This window comes from Zootoca vivipara, chromosome 7 (genome assembly GCF_965207765.1).
Source record: "Zootoca vivipara chromosome 7, rZooViv2.hap1.1, whole genome shotgun sequence".
Lineage (NCBI taxonomy): Eukaryota > Metazoa > Chordata > Lepidosauria > Squamata > Lacertidae > Zootoca > Zootoca vivipara.
Window position 1 is genome coordinate 43,987,762 of NC_142590.1, and position 22,441 is coordinate 44,010,202.

At 38.4% G+C, this 22,441-nt stretch overlaps 1 protein-coding gene across 6 annotated transcripts in view; it reads left to right on the plus strand.

Moving 5' to 3' along the window:
- PIK3R3 (phosphoinositide-3-kinase regulatory subunit 3) overlaps window positions 1-18,174 on the plus strand; it is a 252,695-nt gene extending 234,521 nt beyond the window's left edge. For all 6 annotated transcript variants that reach the window (XM_035123276.3, XM_060276934.2, XM_035123281.3 and 3 more), the window contains 9 exons: window positions 608-719; window positions 3,158-3,256; window positions 5,629-5,809; window positions 6,463-6,588; window positions 10,491-10,633; window positions 12,091-12,267; window positions 13,701-13,772; window positions 14,338-14,508; window positions 16,646-18,174. In XM_035123276.3, coding sequence (XP_034979167.3) covers window positions 608-719; window positions 3,158-3,256; window positions 5,629-5,809; window positions 6,463-6,588; window positions 10,491-10,633; window positions 12,091-12,267; window positions 13,701-13,772; window positions 14,338-14,508; window positions 16,646-16,844 — 1,280 coding nt within the window. In that variant the 3' untranslated portion in view covers window positions 16,845-18,174. The remainder of the gene's footprint in view (window positions 1-607; window positions 720-3,157; window positions 3,257-5,628; window positions 5,810-6,462; window positions 6,589-10,490; window positions 10,634-12,090; window positions 12,268-13,700; window positions 13,773-14,337; window positions 14,509-16,645) is intronic.
- Window positions 18,175-22,441: the final 4,267 nt, after the last annotated feature.

A 22,441-nucleotide genomic window follows, 5' to 3' on the forward strand; every position in this document is an offset into this window, starting at 1 on the left:
TTGGGCACTGGCTCCTTGTGGTTCCATGATGGAAGAAAGGTGGGCTATCGATGTGAGAAATGTGAACGTGCGGAATTTGAGGAAGACATAGCAAAGAACCAAACCTGTATCCTGGAATCTGGCTGTTTTGTATGCTGCCAACTGAATCTGATGCTTGATCAGCAACTCAGAGTTTGAATGACTAGTAAAATTCAGTATAATTTAAATTGCCTTGATTCAGCATGTGCAAGAACAGTGAACTACTGTACTTAGGGCACTTAAAAGTAGCCTTTGAAACAGAAGTCAGTGAATCATCTTAACTACTTTAGTGTGGTAGGCATTGTAGAAGTAAATAGAAAAATATTTTGAGTAATTGATTACTCTTAGCCAAATGATCTTTCATTTAAACCAAACTTTTTCTAAACTTAACTTTCTGTTTTAGTACCACAATCTCAGATGAAAAGAGATTTCTGTCACTTTCCTTTTCTTTCTCTTCAGTTCTCACGGGTCTTTAGTACCATACAATGCTTTACCTAAAATGTATTATTTCCTGATTGAATCCCTTGTTTAATATTTTGAAACATCGTTATAAAGCCAAAAAAGTAAACCAGCAAAATCTCTCTTCCAGCTCTTCCTCCAAAGCCCTCCAAACCAATAACTCCAGTAAATACAAGTGGGATAAAAGAGAACTGCAGTTCATCGCTGCAGGATGCCGAATGGTACTGGGGAGACATTTCAAGGTAAGATATTTTTTTCCTGAAGGAGAATGTGGCTTACTTGCAGCTTTCCTTTATATCATAGGGCTGTGTATCCTTTTGGCCAGCCTTCTGGAGGCCGCATGCCTTTCCCATATGCAAATCACATGCATACCCCACATACCATACCCAGAATCTTATATGTGCATCATTTTAACTTTATTGAAGCCTTATTTTTTGTGGGGGGTATTGGAGAGGGAGGGAAGGTTCTTCAGCTGCACTTCTCTCTGAGAAGAATGTCCCACATACCACTTTTGACAAAAATAGACTTTTAATTGCTCCAATAGAAGGCATTTTTGAAGCTAGATTGTGATGTATGGAGGGCTGCATCACACATGGAGGGAAAAGTCCCTGAATAAAGCCATTTTACACATAATTGCAGTGGGAAAGGTACAGAGTGAGGTGGGGACAATGCGGGCAGGATCCAGAGGCCCTATGAGTCACATCTGGGCCAATGTTTCTATACCCCTGCTTTGTATGTACATATTAAAATGTATTACTATTATTCAGGTAACATTGTGAACTGATTAATCTTAAATTTAGTGCACATATATCATTTTCTAGACTGTGTTGTCACCATTTTAAAACAGTTAAGAAATCTGTAATAATTTTCACTATGAGGCTGGGGATAAGACCATAAGAAGAGACTGCTGGATCAGACAAAAGGCCCATAATAGCCAACATCCAGTTCTCATGGTGGCCAACCAGATGCTCATGAGGAGCCTGCAAGCAAAATGTGAGCACAATAACACTCTGCTCACCTCTGATAACCACAAGCTGCTATTCAGAGGCATACTGCCTACAACAGTAGAGGCAGACCCTAATCATAATAACTAGTAGCCATTGATAGACTTATATTCCATGAATTTGTCTAATCCTCTAAAGCCATCTAAATTGACCACCACTTATGAGAATGATTTCTGTATGATTTTTTTCTATGCACTGTGTTGCCTGTCCTGAATCTTCCAACATTAAGAATTGTTGGATGTGCCCAAGTTCTAGTATTATGAGAGACAGAATCCCCCCCCCCCCGGTCTACTTTCTCCACTCCTCTATCATGTCTGCTCATACTTGCCTTTTATCTGAACCAAAAAGCCCCAAGTATTGTTGTAACTTTCATACTAGAGTTGCTCCATCTGCTTGATCAATTTAGTAGCCCTTTTCACAAACTTTTCCAACTCTACAACAGCCTTTTTGAGATGAGGTGACCAGAACTCGTACACAGCATTCCAACTGTGATCACACCATAGATTTGTATAATGGCATTACAATATTGGCAATTTTATTTTCAATACTGTTCCTAATGGTACCTATCACGGCTGCCTCACACTGGGTCAGTATTGTCCACTCTGATGCCAAGGTCTCATTCCTCATCAGTCACTGATAGCTCCGATCCCATTGCCATATATGTAAAATATGGTCCCAATGTGTACCATTTTAAACTTGCTCATAATGAACTGCATTTGCTATTTTACTGCCTGTTTACTCACTGCAGAGAGATCCTTTTGGAGCTCTTCACAGTCCCCTTTTGTTTTAACCACCCTGAACAATTTGGCAATTTTAAAATAAAACCATTTATATTAAGTGTCACAAATAAAAGGAAACCTGAGTTTAATTATCTTTTCATACTGAATCCATGACCATCTGTCCAAACACATTTCAGTTTAGCAACCTCTTTTCTATGTAAAAGGAGAAACCAGGGATAAAAATGGCACTTTTGAGAACAAACATTATAAATATGATACTCAGGACATGTATTGTGCAAATTACAAATATTTTGACTCTGCTAGCCAAGCAGCAACTTCTTTTTATCTCATGAAAGAAATTCTTCTGCCCAGTAACTGCCAAGCTTGCTTTATGAAAGTTATCAGTCTTTGAATAAGTGATCTTTCACGGTGCCCTTGGATATGTACAGAGAGCCAAAGAGAAATCCTTAATTTCACAGTTGTTCTCCTGTCTCTAGATAGATAATAAACCTCTAGTCTTATTTTGAATATCATCCTAGGCAGTATAAAGTCTCTATTTACTTGTAAACCAATAAATTTTAATTGTAATAGTAATAAACAATTACTATCTTGTTATAAAATAAATAAAATACAACTTCTCTATAGGACATTAGGGCAGTATGAAGCAGCCTTTTATTTAAGCAGGTACAGTTAAGTGTTGGTGCTCAACTATTGGCCTCCATTTAGAAATGAGGCTTCAGGTGCAGCTCCTTCCAGAATCTAAAAGTTCAAATTTAACTTTGAAAATTCTTAAAACAGATTTCAAATACTATGTATTGGTCAACATAAAACTGGAATGAGACAGTTTTAAAGAAAAAATATTTCAGAACCAAAGTAAAGGCACCCCACACACACTTGTAACAATGAGTGGTGCTGTTATGAATGAGTAATACTTTGATCTACATTTTGTTATTCCAGGGAAGAGGTAAATGACAAATTACGAGACATGCCGGATGGAACATTCCTGGTGCGGGATGCATCAACAAAGAAACAAGGAGACTATACCCTGACATTGCGGTAAATAATTTTGCCCTCTCTATTGTCCTGCACAAATTGTGGGTAGTACCTGGTGATAAATTTGTCCATGTGTTTGTAGCTAGTGTAAATACAAGCACCATGTTTTCATTATCTTGGAACTTTGTTTACATTTTCTGCTAAGCTATACAAAGAGAGTGCAGAGTGAACAGCTTTATGTTGCATCAAAGAATTTGCAATCTGTAGTGGACTTTGGCACCGTGAGAATTATTAGCTTTTTCTGTTTAAAACCAATTTTGTGTTTAGTGGTAGCTCTCCATATATTTGGGACTACAACTCCCATCTCCCCAATTCATTGGCTATGCTGGTTGGGGCTGCTGGGAATTATGGTGTACTCTTGTTCTAGCTTTTTTGACAATAGAGAGGCTTCCCTCTGTGAAGGTAGAATAGAGTGGGCAAGGGTAATGTGGCTTCAGGACCTTGCACAGCTCCTTGTTGAACCCTACAACTTCTCTGTAGCTCTTCGCATTCTTTTCTTGTTCTCTCCTCTCCTGTCCTCAGTTCTTGCTTTAAAAAAAAACTTGAGTACTGTATTTCAATTCTGAAGGCAGCATAAAATAAGCAAACTCAGGACCCCTCTTTTTGAGGAATTTGTCTTTCCTTTGCAGGACATTTGGATTGTCTGATTACAAAGTGTATATAGCCTTCCCCAAATGCTGTAATTTCACCAACGGCTAAAAGATGGGAAAGTGAGGGATGAAGAATTTCAACCCTTTCCCCAGTTCTTCTCCCTTTACTTCTCTCACAAAGCTACCCATCACTTAAGACTGTTGCTTCTGCCATGTCAAATCTTAATCCTCCTCCCAAAGTTAACACAACACTTTCCATTTATCCCAAACTGGAAGAAGTAAAAATATTGTCCTGCTTGTACCTGCCTCCTAATCAGATGGGAGATGGGATATCATAAACTTTTCCTCTCCCCAACAAGCCTAGACTCGCTTTCTGATGGAGTTCTTAATGGCTGTGTACGTTTGGTATTGAGAATGATAGGTAGGTTTTAGCTTCCCTACAATGTTGTCCCCAAATATAGTGCTGTATTTTTCTCAGCAGAAATTAATGGCATTTTACATCAAGTAAATGTAGGCCGTCTCTTTTTATTAATACATATTTCTGCTGTGAATGTTCCTGGACTCATTCTGCATAGAATCTTAGGGTAAATGGTGACCACATTGCATAAATGCAAAACTTTGGTTTAGTGGTGTGTGAATGAGCCCAAGTAATGCATTCGGCTCACATACTTCTGCATAGTCTGGAGACTACGAGTTTCATTTCACTTACAGGGAAACTTCACTGGTTATACATTTGAATTGGGTAATCTGGCTTAAAAGAAATTCTGCTTGGTTTTACAAGTTAGCTTTGTAACACATGTTTTTACTTAAAGGTGGCTGATTATGGAATTTACCAGAGTTTGTGTTATACCAGGATTCTGGGTTTAAACATAACAAGCCAGGACTCCCTGAAAGTGAATGTAAACACTTCTGAAGTCTTCCCTCAACTTCATAGGGAAGATGTGAGGCCCAGCATTTCACTCCAGCTCATTCACATAGCATTAACCAGGCATCCCCAAACTTTGGCCCTCCAGATGTTTTGGACTACAATTCCCATCTTCCCTGACCACTGGTCCTGTTAGCTAGGGATCATGGGAATTGTAGGCCAAAACATCTGGAGGGCCCAGTTTGGGGATGCTTGGCATTAACCATGATTTAGTGTTAAGTGCCAACATTGTTGTTACCTGAGTAACCCACAGATAGTCAACAAGGTGCCTTCCAGATGTTGTTGGACTCCCATCAGTGCAAACATCATGGTCAATGCTGAGGGTTGGATGGGGGTTGTAGTTCAGCAACATCTAGAGGCCACCACATTTGCTAACCCTGAGTAGCCCCTTTGTACATGTAGGCAAGACTCATGTATGCAATACTGAATCCAGAAGAATAGCTATGGCAAACAAACTGATGAGGTATTTTAGTGGCCACCTAGCTTGTTAGGCATGAAGTTTTGTAGGAAACAAGTACTATCAAAGTAACTGGACGATATGATGTGCTAAAAAGTCAAATATTCCTTTATACAATTCCTTAATACTGAAAAAGGGTAATTCTTGAACTTCTTTTGGAAAAATTCTAGTTAATCCTTTTACAAATTAGTGAAGCCTGTGACAACTACAGTTAAGATGTTTTTTGACTGAATATTACTTTCAGATTACAGCATTGCATGGGATGCTACATATAAAGTCAACAACATGTAGTGCAAAGTAACTATGCAGGAGTTTGTTTGACTTTTCGGTTTAGCATACTTACTGTATGCAACATGAATGCACATAATGATATGCTTGTTTTTTTTAATTCTCTCTCTTGCAGGAAGGGTGGCAACAATAAATTGATAAAAATTTATCACCGGGATGGGAAATACGGTTTTTCTGATCCACTGACATTCAATTCTGTTGTGGAACTGATTAACCACTATCACCATGAGTCTCTTGCCCAGTATAACCCTAAACTAGATGTGAAGCTTATGTATCCTGTATCCAGGTACCAGCAGGTGAGATTTTCAAAGAACCCTGTATTACCATTAAATGTGTGTTTTTATTGAGTTTTAATAACATTTTTTTTGTAAAGACAAGGTTTTGTATGAGAACAAATATTCATCACTATATTAGGAAGTAGCTGGTCCCTAATTTGGCTTACACTCCTTTAAATTCATGCTTGTCATAGTCTCTCATTGGCTGTATGTGCATAAAACTTTTGATCTTGCAAGAGAAATGAAGATGAACCGATTCTCTGCTTTTTAGTAAATCTGGAACTTTGCCTATTTTTTCTGTCATTATTGGTATCTCTTCCAAACTATAAAGTTTACAAAGACAAAATAGTATAAATATGTTTTGTAGAAGAAACATTAGAGTATTGAAAACCTACCAGGCTCTCTAAAAGAAATATTGCTGATTAAGCAAGTGCTTGCTCAAATAAAAGGTCCCAAATCTAATTTGTTAATTCTACAATCTCAAATATTTATATGTATTTCCTGAGTAATAGGAATAGTCAGTGTTCAGAAGTTAGGGATAATGGCTTGGTAGATGTATAGGGAGGCTTTGTTGTTCAGGCTAAGGCTGACTTGTGTTTCTATAAGGGTAGTTCTGCAGCACTTGAATATCTTTCATAGAAACGTATACTTATTTTCTTTTTTTATGTATGCAGGATCAGTTGGTAAAAGAAGATAATATTGATGCCGTGGGCAAAAAGCTTCAGGAGTACCACACCCAGTATCAAGAGAAAAGTAAGGAATATGACAGACTATATGAAGAATACACCAGAACATCACAGGTGTGTTGTTGCATTGTGTTCTCATGGTAACTTCGGCCTGAACTAGAGTTTAACAGCACATACACAATCTCAAATCCAAATTGGGGGGAACGGTGTTTGATCTGTGCTCTTTTGCTCACAGTACTGAGAAACCTGGTGTTGGAGCCAGCCTGGAGCAAAAGCAGCTAAGAGAGGTTGCACAGATAAAGTAGTTGGGAGGAAAGCTAAAGACACATACACACTTCCCACCTACTTTTTATCCCCTGATTGTATGTTAGAGGCCAGCATAGGAAAATGAATCTGCTCCCACCTTACATATAGCTAGGGCAATGTCCAGCAGAAGGGAACTGTTACAGATTTTGAATGAATAGCATTCTTGAGTGTATAGTCTTGGATGTCAAGCTATCAGGAAGATCATGCTCTGTTGTGGAACATTTCAGCACAGCATCATGAATCTGCTAAGTGGTAGTCTCCCAGAGGAATGGCAGGAAAATAATAATAAAAAAATCCTTCAGTCTTTAAACAGTACAGCTTACCTCCTAACAAAATTTTCCATGAAAGCAAAGCATCTTGCGCTAACAGAAACAGAGTTAAAACTTGATGGAAAGTGTTTGCACTGAGAAACTGGGTAATATTCTGAGTAAAGAACTGTTTGTGTAAGCCATTATACAGGTGTGCATTGCACAATAATTTGTGCAAGACTGGCTTGATTCTTTACGCTGACACTTTGAGGAACCAGTCTGTCTCATAGTTACTGCTGCTAAAGCTGTACTCACAAATGATTATTTCATCAAATGAACTGCACACTGTGCATTGGCTAAAATATTAAATCAAATAGTATTGGAAACAAACAGGAAAAAACTGAAATGCACCCTAGAAAGTCTTTGAGGCATATATCCCATCACCATTGACAAGAGTTGGCATGGTGTGTTGTTTACGAATATTTGATTCATCTATTTGGAATATATTTTGAATGTACTGGGTCTCTCTTGGTTTTTTCTAATGTCAGCACAAAGAGTTATATAAAGTATGGACCTTGGTGTTTGTATGAAAATATTCTAAGATGATGTAAATATACTGTGTAAGGCTTATGCTACCACAGAATATTTCTTCCCGTGTCTCTGCTTTTGCAGTCATTACAGTGGTACCTTGGTTTATTAACACAATTGGTTCCGGAAGTCTCATAAACTGAAGCGTTCATAAACTGAAGCGAACTTTCCCATTGAAAGTAATGGAAAGTGAATTAATCTGTTCCAGATGGGTCTGCAGCGTTCATAAACCGAAAATTCGTAAACTGAGGTGTTCATAAATTTGAGGTTCCACTGTACTGAAACACTGTAACCTCAAGATTTTGCTGCATTTAATGGGTCTCAGGATCCAAGTCTGTGACTTGCACAAACTGCTTTGGCTAGCTAGCAGGCTATATAGCAGGGGTGGCCAACTCCTAAGAGACTGCTCACAGAGTCAAAAAATGGCAGTGATCTACCCCCCTTTTTGGGGTTCAGGTCAAAGTTGCTGAGCTTTTTTTAGGAAGGATGAAGGCCCTTAAATGTTGAGCTTTTTTTTAGGGGAGCCACAGTTGTTCAGTTTCTTTGGGGGGAGCCAATGATCTACCAGTGAACGTCCAGTGATCCACCAGTAGATCACGATCTACCCGTTGGACATGCCTGCTATATAGTCATTCCTCAATATAGTTTGCTATTATGTCTGAAGCCATGGTTATGCAGATTCAGAGCAACAAAAAATTACATGTGAATAGAGGTCACTAGCAAAATCACCACAACACTCCCAGTTCCCATCAGCCCCTAGCCATCATAGCCAATCCACAGGGTCCCTATCTATGCCCCCAATTCTTTTTAACATCTGTATGGAGCCTTTCGGAGTGGGCATTAAGGAATTCGGAGCAAAGTGCTATTAGTATGCTGATAACACACTCCACTGTTTTTATGTAACATCTGACGTGGGAGTGGCTGTGCAGGCTGGACCAGTATCTGTCTGCAGTGGTGGGTTGGATAGCAGCAGATATACTGAGTTTAAACTCTGACAAGACATAGGTCTTGTGGGTGAGTGGTCCCCATGTCTCGGAGATAGGTCAGTTACATGTTCTGATTGGGGTTGCACACCCTCTGAAAGAGCAGGTATATTATCTGGAAGCGCTCCTGAATCCATCTTTGTCACTTGAGGTACAGGTGGCCTTGGAGGCTAGAAGTGTCTTCTACCAGCTTCCGTTAGTAAGACACCTATGACTTTTCCTGGACCAAGTTAGCTTGGCCACTCTACTAACCTCAAGACTGCATTCCTGCAACACACACACTATGGGGCTTCCCTTGGGCTTACTGTGGATCTTACTATGATTTAATGTGGAAATTGTTAATTAGGTTGTATACTTTTTGATGAGTTTTATATATTGTTTATGGCTATTTTTGTTATATTTGTAATTACGCCAAAAAAAATTCAAGTTGTAAGCTAACTTAAGCATGGTTTTATCTATGGAAAGGTGGCATAAGAAAAAAATGATGTGTGTATATGCCCTAGAGGTGCACTTAGCTTGTACTAGAAACGGCACTTTTAGTGTTGCAGCTCTAGCTCTTTAGAATCTGTTATTAATATTGCACTTTATTTATTAATAGCTTTTTAAACCACCATCTCAGGGCAATTTAATAATAATAATAATAATAATAATAATAATAATACAATTTTATTTATACCCCGCCCTCCCCAGTCAAAACCAGGCTCAGGGCGGCTAACACCAATAACATTACAATAAGACATAAAAGAAAAGAAAACAATTAATTAAAATACAGATTAAAATACAATATTAAAATTTAAAATGCAGCCTCATTTTTAGTCCATAAATCCAAACCATGAGGGAGGAAAACACAGGGGTCAGACTGAATCCAACCCAAAAGCCAGGCGGAACAGCTCTGTCTTGCAGGCCCTGTGGAAAGATGACAAACCCCGCAGGGCCCTGGTCTCCTGTGAAAGAGCGTTCCACCAAGTTGGGACCAATCTAGCCACCTTATGGCTCAGGATCTCCAGAATATTTTTGTTTGTGGACCTTAAGGTCCTCCGCGGGGCATACCAGGAGATTTACACGTAACACAGTTAAAAACAGGTAAAAACACAAAGTCAAAAAATACATTTAAAACAAGATTAAAACGCTAACATGTAGAGACTTATGATAAAGACTTTTGTATACAGCTGGGAAAGCTTGTTAGAACAAAAATGTCTTCAACTGTTTGCAGATTGTGGGCACCTGTCATATCTCAGTAGAAATGCTATTCCACAGACCAGGGGCAGCCACACTAAAAGCTCTGCTCTGAGTTACTGCGTTTCTGAGATGCTGAAACTTGCAGGACTCTCCCACAGACAACAGCAATCTGCTGGGTGTGTTTGGCATAAATCAGTCTCTCAAGTAACCTGCCAAAATTAGACAGGTGCCTTGTGTCATACCGTGTAGGCATGTATTGAAGACATTTTTGTTTAAGGCGTTCCCTGAGGTGTGTAACCAGTCATTTATGAAACAATTGCATATCTTTAGAAACTGTTTTATTGTTTTTAGAGTTTGTTGAAATGATATTGTTCTTAGAACTTGAGTTGTTTTGTAAACTGCTTTAAAGGCTTTATTTTGTGAAATGCTCAATAAAGTTGTACAACAACAACATCATTACTTTTTTCTCAAGGTGAAAGAAGGCAAAGCAGGCGCGTATCTGACTAACCAGAGGGTCTTGTAGATTAGATACTTTAAATTGGTGATTCATTCAGTGTTTGGATTATAAACTTTTCAATACTGAATCAGATCAGATAGACTCAGACCTATAAATTATCTGCTTTGATTTATGTAAAAATAATAATCAAATAGTTCTACAGCTTTGTGCTTCTGGTGAGTAATGATGATTTTTGAAATTGGTTTCTCTGTGCAGGAAATTCAAATGAAGAGAACAGCAATAGAAGCTTTTAATGAAACAATTAAAATATTTGAAGAGCAATGTCACACCCAAGAGCGATATAGCAAAGAATACATTGAACGATTCAGAAGAGAAGGAAATGAGAAGGAAATTGAACGGTAGGTCTGCCCAAATGCCACTTCTATTGCCAGCCCTGGCCTCAGGTAGTAACTGCATTTGTGTTCTCCATAATTATAATTTCTCCCATTAATTCCCACTGTACACTATAGTATCATATTCAGTTACATAACTACTGTGCTATATATAGATCAAACACCTATGTTGTAAGCAATTTCCACACTGTATGAACTTTACAAGGAAACTGACTGCATGTTACCTGGTGTTCTGTTGAATTTAGATAGCAACTTTTTTCATGTTTAAAATTTAGTAAATCATGGGCTGAGTTGAAATTACTCAAGAAGCACAATCCCAAGCAGGCTGAAGAGCTCCAGATCAACTTCTTCTGAAAAAGGAATGACAGAATTTTAATAGAGCTGGAAAAGGTTTAGGAAAGGGCAGCTACCTAAATGGAAATCTGGTTGATCACTGTTGGAGACAGTTTGCTAGACTTAGGTGGCTATTCTTAAGAGTGTTCTTAATAGCATAGATTCTCAATTAAATAATTTGTTAGATATGAAACAACATAATAGTGTGGATGCTTTTTCTAATAACTGTGAAAAGTATTAGTGTGAGGTATCTTATTCAGGAAAAATGACTTCTGAGGTTCAAATGGTAGTAGTTGGGCAGCTTGTAATAAACAATAGGGTAACTTGTCTCTATTTTTAAAATTAATTTAAATCTTTATTCTCCTTAACAAAGCATCCAATACAGCTTACAGTGCAATTTTCAGAAGTGTTTTCATAATAAAAACAACAAATGGAATTAAAAAATCTAGCATTATATTAAACCAGCAGAATCTACACAGGAAAGGCAAATTAAAAACCCTCCTGCCCAAATGTTAATAAAGCAGACTCTGCAGCACACCCTCCCTGTTTTGTTCAGTAATCTTTATGCCAATATGTAAAAGGTCCTGTCTGCCGTGGCCACCTACTTTATCTCTGAAGGATGAGACAGATGCAGCAGACTATCAGTGGAAGATCATAAGATGCAGCTAGGATCATATCTGATACATGTGGTCTCTTAACTTGAGACTGAAAAGGTATAAGACCTTATAAGAAAGAGGTAGTAGGGCAGTGCTCAAACTTTTCCATTTTTTCTTCAGTTAAGCTCAAGTCAAGAATCATGTTCTGTTAGCATAATTTTAGTCATGAAAATCTTCGTCCAAATAATATTTAGATAATAGCGAGGAAGAAGTGCTTTTGCTAGAATGTTCTGTTCTACATCTTACAACTGCTATTCCAAGGTAGACTTTCTGCACCTGTGGTTTAGTGCTTAAGTTGTAGAACAGGATCAGGAAGCTCTTGTGTGGAGACACTTTTAGTCTGAAGGTGTGATGAATGAAGCCAGTGTCTTCCACAGTGCCTAATACAGTCACTATGTACTATTTAGTTGTAGGTGAGAGTGATTATTTTTGTGTGTAACTTTTACCCTTTAAAAACTAGTCACTTCTTTACAGCATTGCGATGAATTATGAAAAATTAAAATCGCGTCTGGGTGAAATCCATGATAGTAAGCTGCAACTGGAACAGGATTTGAAGAAGCAAGCTCTAGACAACCGGGAAACTGACAAGAAAATGAACAGTATCAAACCTGATCTTATGCAGCTGCGCAAAATCAGAGATCAGTACCTTGTGTAAGTAATAGCCAGTCTGTGAGTCTCCAGTATTCTGGTTAAGGTCATTAACAGAATTAGCAATTGTGTTGGTGTCATTTTAGAAGTAATTAGAGTGGGCCTGGGCTAGATTAAGACCCTGGAGGGGGTGGGAGCTTTAACCCTCCACTTGTGTCCCAATCCAGATTGGGCTCTTCATATCACCTAATGATAAAGACCCCTACTCTGGTACAGATGCAGATCTGGTCTACTGTAACTATTCACTTATTTGTTTTATTTATAAACTGCCTTTCATCCCAAAGGTTTTCTAGGACACTACAAAAATTAGTCAATAAATATACTCAACAACCATAAAATCATTAAAATGCATAAGCATCATAAAACAGTCAATGGCTAAAAATAAAAATCCTTCATGTTTCAAATGGCAGGTATGTCTTAACTTGTCATTTGAGAATAGATAACATGGGGGACAACAGCATCTCCAACGGGAGTGAGTTCCATATTCAGGGTGCCCAAACAGAGAAGGTCCTACAGTCATACCTCGGGTTACAGATGCTTCAGGTTGCATCTTTTTGGATTGCGCACCACATGAACCCGGAAGTTACTTTTGGGTTTTGGCGCATGCGCAGAAGCACTAAATCACGCTATGCACAGAAGCGGCGCTGCAGATTGCAAACGCTGTGGGTTGCGAACATGCCTCCTGCACAGATCACGTTCGCAACCCGAGCGTCCACTGTACTTCTTAAAACTGACTTCAGCTACTGTTGGAGCTACAAGCTGGCCTTAAAGCACAGATGGGCGGGTAGTGGGGGAGGTGTTCTTTCAAATTATTTGCAAAAAACATTCACACAATTCCTATTAATTCTCATCTAATTTCCAAATATATTACTGGAAAGGAAGCTGAGCACTTAACATGATAGGATGTTAACAGTTGGTTAGCCTTTTCAGCACTCATGTAATAAGTGCTTGGCTTAATAATAACTAATCCATAGCATGTCTTGTATGGAACATTTCTAGTTCCAGCTAAATTTTCTTGTTAGCTTTGAAGTGATATAGAGCCTATACTGAACTGGGTGTACCAAGTCAGCAGATAACTAACCAATGCCCTCGTAGATAAGCTGCTTTTCTGAGCATTAACTGCTTACCCACTAAATGGAATTGGGATATCCAGTGAGCAAATCCCATATCTTGCTAGGAGCGGGAAGGAAGAAAATCTTACATAGAGGTCAATTTTCCCAAAGGCTCAAAATGTTGTACAATGTGCAGCCATATGCAGTAAGTACAACTAACTGTATATGCTTTTTCTAATTCAGGTTTTGGTATATTCCTTCAGTAAGGACACTGCTATAGGAAGACCAATTATGGTCTCAGAATGTTATGAATTGTTAAGTGTCTTTTTTGTAAATGATATTAACTATTAGACCGTATTACAGTATATTATCTCTCATTGGCAGCTGGCTTAATCATAAAGGAGTGAGGCAGAAACGAATAAACGACTGGCTTGGAATAAAAAATGAAAACATTGAGTAAGTGTTTTTGTACAACTACTCTGAATTTTGCAATATGGATGATTAAAGTGCATAGAAATAGTGCATGACAGGAGTGTGTAGCTCTGTGTTGGTGTACATGCATGTGGCTGCCATACGACCATGTACACTTTTTCTTAATCATGTGACAATATCTTGTCATGCATATAGATTTTCAGATAACACCAATGGATTTTTCTTAGTGGTGTACAGTTCCAGAAGAATCATTCAGAAAAAAATTACTCTATCCATCCCTCTAACATATTTATTACTAGTGATATATAACTAGTACAAATTAATTTTTTAAAATCTTAGTATCTGTTATCTTGCATGGGTGAAATGTAAGCATCTGAGACAATGGAAGTGCTTTCTTGTGCACCATAAAACTACTGCTGATTTATCCAGGGCTTGGTCCCATATACACAGGAATTAACAGTGGTATAAAAATAATCATGTGAGTTAGGCCTCTGTTGTTGTTTGCATGAATTGCTTCATGCAAGAACAAGTAATCCTCATACAGAAATATTCCTGTATTAAGGAAATAAGATTTGTTGTCTCTTCCTAGTACATACTTTACAAATGAGGAGGATGAAAATCTGCCACATTATGATGAAACATCTTGGTTTGTGGGAGATATCAATCGCATCCAAGCAGAAGATTTGCTTTGTGGGAAACCTGATGGAGCATTTTTAATTCGAGAAAGTAGCAAGAAAGGCTGTTATGCTTGTTCTGTGGTGTAAGTAGTGATTCCCTGGATTTCCTTTAGGCCAAGTCCTCTATGTGCACTTACAAGGGAGTCAGCAACATTAAATTAAATTAATAAATTTGGTGGGACTTGCATCAAAACAACCATGTATAGAATTTGGCTGCATAACTTGGATAGCTTTTTGCCTTACATTTTCTTAATTAAAAATAGGTTTAACGTGAACTGTGGAGAATGCAACATAAAGATAACTGAACACTTACTTGGACAGTTAGCTTTCTACCGTGTTTACTTGAGTATAACGCGCCATTGAATCTAATGCATACCTCAATTTTTGCAGTGTAATTTGCCCCAAAAAGTTGAGCATTAGATTCGAGTAAATACGGTAATTTACATGGCACAGCACAACCAATACTAAGCCTCAGTCTCATAATCTATATTATGTTTGTGACTCTTTTGTATTTGCATTCTTTGCCTAGTCCTCTTGACAAAAGTATTCTAAAGTGTTTCTAAGCTTTCTGTGTCATCATTATATACACTCAAGAAAAATACGAAGTGCCTTGATTTGCCCATGTGAGCAGCTACTTAGAGCCTACTCTTCTAGTTTGCTATTGCTTCAAAATCATGCAGCCAGATCTTGCTCAGAAATGCACTATTTTAGTGGGGGGAAATTGGGATCTCGTCATGGATACAATAGTGCAAAGGACTGGTGTCTCAACATCTCCAATTAAAATAGCTTTGGTAGCAGGAGTGAGAGAGATTTAATTCAGTCTCTGTTCATTAGTAAATTTCTTAGCATTTAGATTATAACATGGCATATTAACTTAACCAGCCCTCCCCAACCTGGTGCCCTCTGGTTGTTTGGATTAGTATATGAATTTAGGAAGCTGTCTACCTCAGTATATTGTCTGCTGGCAGTAGCTTTCCAAGATTTCAGACAAGGTTCTCTCCCAGCCCTACCTGAAAGTGCCAGGGATCAAACCTGGGACCTTCTACGTACAAAGCATACAAACACAAGAGCAGCCTGCTGGATTGGCCAATGGCCCATCTAGTTCATCACCCTATTCTTACAGATGCCAATGCAAAACCCCAAAGCAGGACCTGATCGCAACAGAACTCTCTCTGGCATTCATGGGGATACTGTGTCTCCAACCTTGGTGGTAGAACATAGCCATTGTGGTTAGTGTCTAATTCTCATTTAAAGCCCTCCAGGTTGGTGGTTATCACTACTGGCTATCACTACTACTTGTGGAGCAAATTCCATAGTTTAACTATGCACTGTGTGAACAACTTTCTTTTGACTGTTCTAAATCTTCCAACAGATGCTCTACCACTGAGCTAATTGCCTTTCCCCACCTCCAATCAACTCCAACCAACATGGCCAATGGTCAGGGATGATGGGAGTTACATCTAGAGGGCACCATGTTGTGGAAATAACATGTGTTGGGAATTGTCCACAATCATATCTTTTGTCAATAATTGTTAGTGCAGTCACTAAGTTAAATTGTTTAGTATCTTACAGCTCTTGTGACATAAGCAAAACAAGTTTCTACAAGAGCTAGAGGATGTACATTTCCCTAGATTATGGGTAATATGTAGTTCTTGAAATGCTTTGCAGGTTGGGCATTTATTCTGCTTTCATGTGTGATAGAATTATGTGTGCTTTAGTACTGAGTGAATGTTTGCCCTGTGTATTCTGGTCAAATGAGCCCCGTAGTATTTATAAGGATCTGCCCAGGAACAGTACTGGAACCTTAAATGCCACTTACCTAAACTGCTTTATGGTTTTTTTAAATGGATTTACTAAAAGTTAAGTCCAAAAGCAGGTTCTCTGGCAAAAATACTCTTTACTGTAAATATGTTATATATTTTATAAAGCTAAGCTCTAGAGGGTTTGGAAGATGATACTCAGGTAGAATAGGAACCTCTGTCACAACCTGAAAGGCTTTTTAAAAAAGCATTCACTGCACCGTGACAAGCATTCATGAGACAGCAAGCCATTCTAAACATGAAAAACATTACAGGAATACTGTTGTATACAAGGTTCCTGATGTTTATATGACTTTTCAGTATCTCACTTGTTGGAATCCTTCTAAATTACTATCATGTTAATTTTCTATTTTCTAAATTACTATCATGTTAATTTTCTATTTTCTATTTTTTTTAACAGAGCTGATGGTGAAGTTAAACACTGTGTGATCTACAGCACTCCAAGAGGTTATGGGTTTGCAGAGCCATATAACCTTTATACTACCCTAAAAGAATTAGTCCTTCATTACCAGCATACCTCCCTTGTCCAACACAATGACTCCCTCAATGTCCGGCTTGCTTATCCTGTCAACGCACAAATGCCCTCCCTCTGTAGATAAATTCTAGGAGGATGGAGTATAGGTGAAGTGTTGGTTCTCGGATTTCTTTTCTACAGTTTTTACTAAAACCCAGAGGGCATTCTTTCTCCTTAAGACTGCTTGTTTTGCACAAGAAATGATTTGATGAATGTGAATTGGAGACCTAGCAGCAACAAAATAATAGCTTTGGGGTTGGTGCCCTGGTGCTACCTGAAGATCAGCTGTGTTTTTCTATAAGGAGACTCTCTCATTTTCCCTATAAGGAACAAGTTATCTCTTTAAAGATGCATACAGAAAGAACTAAAAGCAAAACTTTTGCCAGGCACCATCAGCGGAACTTCTACTTGGATTTTGTTTTTCTGAGGTATTAGTAATGTCTTTCAGTCTTAAGCTCCAGGAAAATGTAGGGAAAGTCTCTACTCCATAAACTTCCCTGTTAATTTTAGCAGCTTGGCTGCAAATCAGACAAACTTACACATGAGGGCTCATCTTGATGTAGCATGGTATTTGGTGAGAGGAGACCAAAGGAATTATGGGGAGAGTTTCAGGTTCTTATTTAAAAGAATATCCTCAAGGAAATATTGCTTTATATTCTACCAACATAGCAAAATTTTGGTTTCAATAGTACTTACTGGTCTTCAAATAAAAGAAACCAAATTGAACCCACCAAAACTACTTTCATTGCTGGATTTTTTTGGGGGGAGGGGTAGATTGCATTTGCAATCACACTTGCCAAAACTTGAAGAGAGAAATATAAAAGCTAAAAAAGTCTTTTGTTCTGAAAACTAACCTGACCTGATGTAACTGCACCACTTCCCCCTTTATTATTTTTAAAATGTGGTTCTTTTCTTCCAAGGATGTCAGATTTTGTTTTTAAAAGATACTAAGCTTTGGAATGTTAAGCAGAATGAAGCTGGCACCTGGCATGTTTATAAGATGCTGAACAATGAATTTTCTGTTTTAAAAAAAATTGTTGTTTTTTTTAAAAAAACTTTAGAAGTGCAATGGATTGCTTCTCAATGGCTTGCTAAACCAAAAAAACAAACAAAAAACCCCTATGGGTGCAGTCTATATACTGTTGAAACTGGCTACAAAACTGTGTTTATAATGCATTTGGATTGCACCCTAAATCACGAAATCCATTGTACAGGTTCTGTAACCTTAGAATTCATTGCTGGCTTACCATAAGACAAATATTTGGGTAGCTCAATTCAATGGGACTAGTAAAGATATAAAGTGGTAGAATCTCTCAGTATGTAAACAGCTTTGCTTGGTCATCTGCCATCATCAGATTCATCTGGATTATATGTAACATCAAATAATGAAATTATAGCAAATAGTGAGAACTGGATCCACTAGAATGTGAGAATTTGTGCTCCGACAATGCTGTATTTACATTTTTTTTGTCACTACATGTATGCCCTTGTTGATTTATTGTGATTTCTAAAGATTATATTTGAGCTAGAACACTTGCTTACACAACAAGGACAAATAGGAAGATTCAGCATGAAGTCATTCCTTTTTCTGTCTAGTATTTGAAGTGCATGCCAGGGAGTTGGGACATTTGGATCTTTTCTGGCTCCAACCTACCTTCAGTGCCACCTTGAACCCCCAGACTGTTAGATTCTAATGTTTACACAAAGCAGAATGCACTATAAGGGAGCTTAGAAGTATTATGCAGAATATGAAATTGCTGAACAGGAAAATGATAAAATTTGAGCACTAATCAGCAACTGGAGGGGCTATACAAGATTGCTTGACATGTCCCAAAAGCACTTCTGTTTTGCACTAATCTACTACCACTTAAGCTAAGTGCTGGCTAACCAGCTGGAACATGATCTTCTAAAAATGGAACCATGGTTGTCAAAAAAAAACCACCAACCCATCCTATAGTCTTTAAATTTGGGAGATGATAGTTAATAACTTAATGTGCCATCATCTTTTCAGTCCCTCTGTTCCCAGGCCTGTCCACCCCCACATCCTCTTTAGCCAGCAGCAATATGCTACTTTTATTAAGCATGACACTGGATTCTGCCACTTTTCAGAGTCATCAGGTTGAGACTTTATACCTCCTCTGGAAGCCTAACCAGCTTGCACATTCTAATTTGGTATCTGCACATTGCTTAATATTACTCTGTCATTAAATCTAGCATAGACCACAGAGGCTTGTTTTGACTTATTCAGAATCAGTGGAATGTTTTCCCATAACTACCAATTATAAATCTTCACATTTTAATGTTATAACCCAGGCATCCCCAAACTGCGGCCCTCCAGATGTTTTGGCCTACAACTCCCATGATCCCTAGCTAACAGGACCAGTGGTCAGAGATGATGGGAATTGTAGTCCAAAACATCTGGAGGACCGAAGTTTGGGGATGCCTGTTATAACCAAACAATGAGCTAATTGGCAATTTAGGCCATACCACACAACCCCCACTGTTTTGCATTAACTTAATTTGGGTTTGCCCCTAGGAAGTCACTGGTTCCAGTGCTAGTCCCTCTCAGAAAGACCCACTGAAATTAAATGAACCCAAGTTTGTCATGTCCATTGACTTCAGTGAGTCTACTCCTAAGTAGGAGTAGCATGGCCCTGGGATACATTCCTTTGGCTTCTGTTACTGTATTCAGAGTATCAGTAAATTCATATGCTTCCTTTAGGTTCATTTTTTAAACATTTACAATTAACTTTATGTGTACTTCATCTCACAAGGTGCCTTGATTTACTTCCCTTTAAATTGGCACATTCTGACACATTTTGATTAGAATTTTGAGGAAAGTAAACATATATACGTGGCTTCCTTTTGGCTTATAAATAACAGCCAGCTGGTGTTCACATGCTTGCAATGCCTGAACATTTTTGGATGGACTTTGCAAGTGAAAAATCATTTTGCAGGAAAATGAAAGATTGTAGAAGAAATGTTCTTCTACCATCATTCAGCTTCCAACAACATTTCTTGATTTAATGTTCTCATGCCTAATTTTTCACACCAGTTAGCTGACCTCAAGTGGCAGCATTCCAAATTCTCATAGTTCACCTTTGTTAAGATCAGCTTCCTAGCATAACTTGCTGTCTTTCTACAAATGCATTAGAGAATGGCAAAATGGAAGATGAGAAGATGAATGTGTTGTTTTTTAAGCCAATGAGCTAGGCTTGTTTTAGTAGAACATTTTTTTTTAATCTGCTAGATGTTATACTGATTTCAATGACCCAACTATGTAAAGGTTTTTTGTTAAGCATTAAACTGGTTGGGGAGAAAGGCTCTTAATACACAGTTTATCTGAAGTACTTTAGTGGAGAGGATTCAATATTTTCCTTTCTCACAAGTTGAAAACTGCATATTTTTCTGTAGCTGTTGCAGTAGCTGCAATGCACAATAGATCAGCCAAGATTGAAAAGTAATTGAACTGCTAGTACTTCTGCAGCTAATTTCTTTGCCAGTCACATATCATAAGAACAAATACAGCACTGTTAAGGAGAAATTTTGGGAAGAATTCATATAGAGGTTACAACATAGTTTTTCCTCTGTACCTATGTTGTACAAAGCAGTATATTGAATATCCTACTTATGAATGTAGGAATAAATCCAGCCTCACTGGGTTACTTTTCTAGTCTGTGAGCTAAATTGATTTTATGTGCACATTGGAGCTGCTTGATTACCTTTCACTAAACAACAGTTCTTTGCTTAACAAGTCACTTTTAAAATTTGGGAGAGTTCAGAAATTATACCTGATGCAGTATGTGGTGGTGTTTAGCTGGATACAAACTTTGAAAAGCTCCTGTAGTTAAAATGTAGAGCTGGTGATGCAATTCTTATGATCATAGCCTAAAATGAAAAGGAGCAGGGGATCAGCCAACACAAGCAACATAAAACAATCATACAACCCAAATTTAAGTTTAAATCTACCTCCAGCCACTGAATTCACATATAAATTAGTATGCATAATCCCTTTAATTCCAGTACTCTCCCCGCCCGCCCCGCCCCATAACTGTAGGTGTTTGGTTTTCCCATACTCAAGCACAGTTCTCATACATTCTTTTTTTCATCCAAACTCCCGGTCTGCACAAGCTCAGGAATATGGATAGCAGCAATTATTCAGTCTTTCTTAAGATCAGGCACACAGTAGACTGTAGAAGCCAACCTGGACACATGTAGGACACATATTAAGAGCTTGAGGTGGTTTGGTTCTGTAATTATGTTGTCACTTGGAAAGCCACGACAACATGTACAATGACTTAATGGGTTCTCTTCACATAGCAATTTTCCTGTTTGGCTATCATATTTCCAAGTCTACAAAAGCCCCCTCTTTGGTACTTGAACAATATTTGTTTGAATGTGTAGTTTTTTTGTTTTGGTTTAATTCACACTAACAGGGAATAAAAATCTGAAGTGGTAACATGTATTGTGTGTATGCAGATGTAAGACATTTTTTGTGAGATGACAAGAGTATAAATGCAGATCTGGGTATAATGTATGCTCAAGGTTTTTCTTCTACCCATTTTTATCTTTTTAATGTGAATTCATAAATATATACTTCATGACTTGGAAAGTTTCAGTATGCTCATGAAGTAAAGATTTACATCCAGTTTGTTTCACCCTTTAAAATACTTGCACTTAAAAGCAGCCAGACTTGGAGTTTTAACTTGAAACCTCCATTCTCTGATATGCAGCAATTGTACTTTTAGACATGAACTCTGTTTTTCTTTTCTTTAATGAGAATTACTTTGTTTCCTGAAAATGATAGTTTTCCAGAATTGAGGTGTTTTAAGGCATTTTGTGATAGGAAGCACATCTTAAAAGAAACGGAATAAGGATGTGTCCAAGGGCTGGCATCAGCAGTGGACATGGTCAGGCACTTCTTGGGACCCATAACCAGTCTCCCACTGCTGCACTTCTCTTTCTCATTGACACCTCACCACTTGACTCTTCCCAACCTGCTTAGGAGTCTCAGGGATGTGAGGATGTGCACTGCACCATAGTCTCATGACTCCCCTTAAGTTAGGAAAGCTATTCCCTGTCACCACAGCACCCTTGCTTCATCCAAGTTGATAGGGAAAGTCACACAGGCATTGGAGGCAATACCTGTCATTGACTCCACATACTTGCACTAACCAGGGCAGTGCTTTCCATCCTAACCTGCCCTAGTAGTTCTTTCTCCTTGCTAGCTGTAGATGTATTGACCAACCCTGGCCTCCCTGTCCATGAGACACTGCACCCCACATTCTTTTCCCTGAAGCCCAGAACCTGCTCTTACACCCCACCTCACACACACACACACCCCAGTAAAGAGATGTGGGAAGAAGCATTTTGCATTTTGCTTTCTGCCACTTGCCATCAACCCAAAGCTCTTTCATGGAAGGGGTAAATGGAACCCACTCTGACTCTAAGGATTATAGGGTGACTTTAACATAAATGTCAGTTGCCTAAAAGCTAATGCTGTTTTTAAGCCAAATTGTACAAACAGCTGCAATGTTTCTACACGCCAAGATAGCTCTGGGTGTGGTGGTTGAAGCTTTTTTCCCTGTGCCATCTTCATGAGCTAAATCACCATTCTGAAGCTATTTGGTGTGTTAGGGGAAACGAACATACAACTGGGGTGCTGCCTGTTTTCTCCCCAGC